General features: G+C 36.5%; 1 protein-coding gene across 4 annotated transcripts in view; it reads left to right on the forward strand.

Moving 5' to 3' along the window:
• MYPN (myopalladin) overlaps nt 1–7000 on the forward strand; it is a 72855-nt gene that overhangs the window by 37969 nt on the left and 27886 nt on the right. For all 4 annotated transcript variants that reach the window (XM_075758863.1, XM_075758865.1, XM_075758864.1 and 1 more), the window contains 5 exons: nt 835–906; nt 1118–1259; nt 2206–2229; nt 4275–4391; nt 5124–5493. In XM_075758863.1, coding sequence (XP_075614978.1) covers nt 835–906; nt 1118–1259; nt 2206–2229; nt 4275–4391; nt 5124–5493 — 725 coding nt within the window. The remainder of the gene's footprint in view (nt 1–834; nt 907–1117; nt 1260–2205; nt 2230–4274; nt 4392–5123; nt 5494–7000) is intronic.

The raw sequence follows: 7000 nt of genomic DNA on the forward strand, positions 1-7000 counted from the left end.
CTGAGAAGTTAATGAGAAACTCGTTTTACACTGTCTTTTCAATATTTACAGCCCAAAATTGGTGGTAACCAATAAACAGATACTGAATAGGTGAAGTAACACACATTTACTTTTGATTACAAAGAGAATAGAACCAAGCCTTTGCAACATTTTGCCATTTTGACAGAGGTTGCTTAAGTCAAGAGCGATAGTTATCTCAAAAAATTACTACTTTTAAACTTGTTGGCCTGTAAGACACCATCTATAAAATTTAGCTGTGTTTCCTGAGATACTGAATCTGAATCACTAATTCTGCTGTTCTGGGGTAGCTTTTATTTCACTAAAATGAAAAACTCAATTAATCAAGTTATATGAGGAAGTTTTCCAGGCAGAGAATAATTTCGTTCTGATTTTTCCACCTCTGTAAATAGTTTGGTTTTGGCAAAGGAGAAGAATTACAGCAGCAGTCACACACATGACTTGACTTAACTTTTCCTTATTAACATCCATAGATATTTATTAAGTAAGAATTTTTAAAAGGAGACTATCACCAAGCAGCCTACATAGATTTGCCTTAGTGAAGTACTACTGAAAGATGTTATAATACACTGCAGTGAAGTTCTTCCTGCCATGTTTAACTCAATAAGGCAATAAAAGCATTTTTGTTACTCAGGCAGTAACCCATCTAGGAAGACTGCTAGCAGTTGTCTACAACAGAGCAACTTTTATTCATTGCATTCAATACTTGACTTTGGACTTCACCCACCAAAATCTCTTTTCTGTCATTTCTCCTGTATATGGAAAAATATCCTCTGTACACCTAAACATCATCATATAATGTTTTGCAATCTACAGGCTCAAAGCCCCACTAACTATTTGCAAGGACTGGATGGAAGACCTATAATTGCTGCTCCTGTATTTACAAAGGTAATTTGTTCTATGACATATTTGAAAACTAAAGAGGTCAATTAATTGTATGGCGAGATAATTTAAATCTTCTAGCTATCAAAGATTAAAAAAAAGGAATTATGCATTTCTTAAGCCAAAGATTTAAGTGGCTTTATGAAATTGCACTGAAATCAGTATTACTTCCAGACCGGTAAGACATTTACTGACTGTCTATTCCTTTTCTTATTAGATGTTACAGGATATTTCAGCTTCTGAGGGGCAGCTTGTTGTCTTTGAATGTCGGGTGAAAGGAGCTCCTTCCCCAAAGGTTGAATGGTATAGAGAAGGAACACTGATAGAAGATTCTCCAGATTTTAGGATATTACAGAAAAGTATGTTTCTTGTGTGGAAATATTGTGTCTAATAAAATATAGGCAAGCAAAAAATTGCTAACATAGCAACACTTTGAATTTCATACTACAATGGTAAGAAGTATATAAGCCATATTTACGGCAATAAATCTGGGTTCCAGAAGCCAAAACTGTGGATAAATTGAACAGCATACTCCCAGGTAGTATTTGTCTGAGATTCCCCAAAGTATTGAATTGTTATGCCTTCTGCTTTGATCCCTTTGCCACTTCAATGTCGTCTTCTAATTCAGCCTTAATTCTGCTGCTTGTTTTTGGATTTGCACCATTTATGTAGGGCTCTATTGCCCATAAATCCCTCATCTTTTAGTTAAGTGCTTTTATAACAGTGCTTATGGGCAGCGGATTGCTTATTTATCGGTAAAAGTAACCGGATGCACACGTTAGCATGGTTACACATACATGTGTGTGCACATGATATATGATAGGTTGTACACATACTTCTACTTTAATTTTCAAATGCAGTCAAAACACCTGCAGTTTTCTCATACGTCACTGGAATGCTAAAATTGCTAAAACTCAATAGAAATTCCTTAAATACCACAATAAATCAACCCAAAATGAAACAATGTTTTATCATAACTTGATTTCATGTGTGTAATAGTTTCAGAAATTGTCTTCAAGACACACTATAGTAGTACTAAGATTGCAAAAAAATACTTCTTGCAGAATTTATTTCCTATTCATAAGTTCTCAAAAGTGTTCCTAAGTGTTCATATTGTTTGCTGGATTTGATGTACCATTGAGTACAAGCCCTGGCTGTCTCCACCATACTTTAAACATAAAATTGGATCAACAGGAGTATTCTGTCATAATAAGATCAAGCTTCATATCTAGTGCTTAAGAAAAAAAAAGTTATTGGCAAAAGTAAGTATATTCAATCTACTAATTCTGCTCTTCTTCCCTTTAGAACCACGATCTATGGCTGAACCAGGTAAGGATCATCAAAAGGCTCATACTTTTTGATTATACAAATGTGGTGATTTAACCTCACAAAATATTAATTATCTAAACTCCATAATTTAATTAACATAATCTCTTCTTCCCCCCCTGTTCTATAGCTACTAGTGAGTTGCATTTCACTGTAGACTGTTCCATAAACATATACTTTGAATTAATTCTCTCACATTTGAAGAAAATAATGTTTCCATTCTGCTATGACCTAGTTCTAACTTAGGATCCAAATGTTACCACCTTATGAGCTAAAGATTAACAAAATTAATGTATGAGGGTCCCCTGAATATCTGAGGTTCAGAAGTACACCAGATGATGTAGAACTGAGCTATTTTTATCTAGTTTACCCGTTAGGGAACATTGCATCAGATGTTTAGCCATGTCAGCCATTCCCTTTGCTCCCTACCAGCGTAATATGAGAGTATCACATCAGGTGTTCCACCCCTGATATCAGCAAATCCTACAAAAGTGGCTGGATTTGCTGATTTCAAGGGTCAGAGTGAATGTAGGCTACTCTGCATGATTTGAGCAAAGGAGCCTTATAGATTTTGATTATTTCTCCATGAGACAATCACCCTCCCTGTTCTGCTTCTCACGATTAAAAATATAAAGCTGCCCCTCTTAAGACAGAAAATTACCAAAGAAGTATTCTTACAGAATGTAAACTTCTGTAACTCTTCTCCTTGCCTTATGAAAAGGTTTTTTTACCCCAAAAAGTGTCTTAAAAGAGACTGCTCCTTTCTGCAATGTCTCTTGCTGAGACTTAGGAATGAATAAATGGAGCTTCTACCAGAACCCACCGATGCCGTTCCTTTACTGTCCAGTGGCATCACTGCTGAGTAATGTGAAGCAGTTTTTAGAGGGTAATCAGTTGGGTGCAGTTGTCACTGCCTCATCACCGGCTGCTCATTCAGAAGGAATCTGGATTTCCATGCATGCAGTGGTTGGCAAATCCAAGTATGATAAACTAGATACTATAATGCCTTAAACTAGTTCTATAATCCTAGTACTATAATAAACTATTATTCTCCTATAGTTGTTAGTAAATAATCTCTTTGTTGCTACTAGATTTTCCTCAGTGATGACACGAAACAATCAAGTTTAAGTGTGGTATGGTCTTCTACAGAAATACTCATAAAATATTAATCTTGTAGGGTTTTAGGAAAGTTTCTTGCAAAATGGTAGCAAAATAGTCTGACTAGTTGAAGAAATGCCATCAGCCCACATTTCAATACACTTTAGATGTTACTCTCCCTCCCCATCCCAGCTACCTGGCCAAATGAAAGATTTAAAATCCCACCACCACAGGTATTTACTAGCTTGGTACTGCTGCCCGGACATGTCAGATACTGGTCAGACAGGAATGTCAGAATCCCAGACTGACTTTTCAAGATGGAATTTAATTTTTGCTAGTACAATTTTGCTAGCACATTTTTGGTGCCCATTAGTCTTCTTCACAAAGAAGTGAAAAGGCAACTTTCTGTAAGTACAATTAGCACAATCCTCTCTATCTGCGAATCTGCACTGGTACTTTTGGAAAATGCCAGCCTATATGTATGTGTTTTGTATTTCTTCACCATACAGAGTGACTCCACTTGAATTGCTCCCAGTTAATTATAACTAATCTTTCAATCTGCAAAGAGATAAAAATACATGTGTTTTGGTGAGTTGTGAGTATAGAGTACACTATATTTCTTCAAATTAAATTTTAAGTTCTTCAGAGAGAAAGTCTGTGCTTCATGTGATTAGGAAAACATTTTCTAATGTTTTCCAAATACTGCCGACACCTGTTCTTCACTTTTGTTGGGCATGCTGGAGCACAGAGGGTACCAGTTGCTGCAGACAATGCTGATAACAGCTGCTGCACACAAAGGCTGCCAAAATTGATAATACTGATGAAACTAAAATCAAACTGAGCAAGGTGGAAAACCTTAAGGAAATGTCCCCAAGGGTAGTCAAGGCTTTGTGTGTTTGTTCAAAACGCATGTTCACTTCAAGGAATAATATTGCTCTGAAACTTTGCAGAGGAAATTTGTACTCTCGTTATTGCTGAAGTATTTTCAGAAGATTCTGGCAGCTTCACCTGTACTGCAAGCAATAAATATGGAACAGTATCTAGTATCGCTCATCTAACTGTCAAAGGTAAGATTTTGTTTCAGTCCTTTGCTTGCTAGTAAATACAAGCAGAGCATGCTGTTGCACTTTACGGTCCAAGCTGCTTATTGAACATATAGATTGGTGTCTTTTCAAAGTGTTCTTCCCCAGTTAGAAATGTGAAGGAACAAGGAACGTTAGGGAATGAATCCCACACAGCCCTTCTGAAAACACAACTCTTGCTGACCTCAAGATTTGGGCACTAGCCATTTTTGGAATCTCTATGGACTATCTAGTTTGCTGTTTCAAGAATCCTTTGGTGCAGAGCCCAAAGGAGGAAACCTCAAAACAGATTATTTCATACTGCTTACATGATTTCTGCTGCCAAGGTATGGAACAGTTAGGTGAGCAAAGTACAGTATGTAAAAGTATAGTGCACAGTTGACTCCAATTCAGCTCAAGGTCTGGCAGTGTTCTTCATAACTAAAAAGTCAGAGCATTCTCTGAAAAGAAAGTTTGTATTTCAAAGATGCTGGTAGAATTCATGGAGGACATGGCTGAAGACTGCTGCTGGATCTTCCAAAGTAGAACTGCGGCTCTTTTCCCCCCACCTTTATAATATTCCTTTGTTAAGGGAATTTGTTGTTAAACAAATGAGATCAAACAACTCAGTCCAACAGCTAGAAGACTAAGTTTTTCCAATTGTAACTTTTGTGATTTAATTTCACTATAACTTACGGTATTTACTTATCACCAAAAGTTTCGTATTTGCTATTTCAGCACCTGAAGACAGTAGTAATGCTGCTACTCTTCACACAATGAGCTCAATCAACTTAATTGCTGCTGAACATCAAGCTCCCCCACGTACTCCTACCCATGGTGTAGTAAACAAAACCCCCAAACCTAAACTTGAAGGCGTTCTTGTGAACCACAATGAACCCAGATCGAGTTCTAAGATAGGTCTCCGTGTGCACTTCAAGCTACCTGAAGATGATAAAGGAGGTGAATCATCATCAGAGGATGGACCTGGCTCTACAAACCAAATCAGATCCAACTATTTCCAAGAGAGGATAAATGGACAGCCAATGAAAATACCAGAGCCAACATCGCCATCCAAGGAACCCCCTCCAGTACTGGCTAAACCAAAGCTGTAAGTAAATGGGATTCTAAGTTGCAGGAGCATCAATGATATTATTTAGTATTCATAGACCAGGACAGTATGGCACGAGAGCAAAAAACTCCAAGACAGAACAAAAAGATAGTCAGTATCACATGGTGCTGGCCTAATTAACCATACTTCTAGAAAACATATGTATATCTCTCTTGGGAAAAGTGTTCTCCAAATTTAAAAGGAAAATGTTTTCCCTTTGAGATTTTTAATTACACAATGTTTTCTGCTGCAAACAAAAGGTGAACAAAAATGCTTTTATGCAGGCAAAATAAAAGCAGATTCTTCAAACATATCTCACTCAATTCTGAGTATGCAATTTTGCCAAAACTAGATATATTCAGTCTTACACATAGTATGGGCTAGCAACTAGATAGCAACTGTAGTCCCAAAGGCCTCATGACTTTTATGTCTCACAAAAGTAATCTCCTCCTAAAACAGATAAAATACTTGGAAATGTTTGGTAATGTGAAACCACTTGAACTAAAAAGTACCTGCGTGATTAATGCACTGACAGCTCAAGGGGAAAATTTCAGAAGTAGTGTAGTTTTTTTAGAGGACAATTTATGCAATTCATGCTGCACTTTATTAAGAAATATCTTTTCAGCACTTCTGAAACCTTCCAAATCTAGTTTAACAAAAAGCATGCAGAATCCTTCATCTCATTTCTTAAACAGGCAGAAGCTTTAATCAAAGGCTCAGGAAGGACTTTATAAAGTAAATAATTGGTACTCTTAACCAGGGATGTATTTCATAGCATAAACATTACAAGTGAGAAGACAGCACTTACATACCATGTCGCAGAAGAAGAACTTGGAGCAGTGTTTCAATGGTTTTTTTAATTTGTCAAGCCCAGATTCACAGCCCTATTTACTTTCAGAGCTACAGTGTTTCTAAGAGGCGAGCAGAAGCAGTATTTAAGTTGCCCAATGCTTGCATAAAGCAGAATTTCTCTCAACACCCCGCCCCCCCGCAAAGTAACAAAGGAGTGCACTATTATGCAGATGTATATATGAACGACGCAAAATCAGGATTGCACAACTTCTAACTCTCAAACATTCTATTTTTTGAAAGCTTGAAATTGCTATTTTTATTGACCTTTAATGTGATTTTTGTTTAATACCTTACAGAAACAATAATTCTTCTAAATAAAACAAAGTTCTGTTGACTTAATGTATTTGATTTGTCGCTACCAGTTGTGGTTGGTCTCTACTTCTACATTTTTCACTTTTTAACAATAGTTATTTAATACTTGACAATTTATTACATGATCATTTTCTATATCCTCTATGTCCTTTTTGGAAGAGGAAAAGTTAGCCTGGTTTCCATATGCTGTATTTCCATATACATAATAACTAAACAAATCACTTGACAAGGCAAATTAATTTTCCTTAATTGCAAAGTAAAAAAGCCCTGAAGACATATACAGTAGATAGCATCTAGGAAACAACAATTGCATGAAATGCAAGTCCTCTCTGAATGATGCACT

This window comes from Balearica regulorum, chromosome 7 (assembly GCF_011004875.1).
Source record: "Balearica regulorum gibbericeps isolate bBalReg1 chromosome 7, bBalReg1.pri, whole genome shotgun sequence".
NCBI lineage: Eukaryota > Metazoa > Chordata > Aves > Gruiformes > Gruidae > Balearica > Balearica regulorum.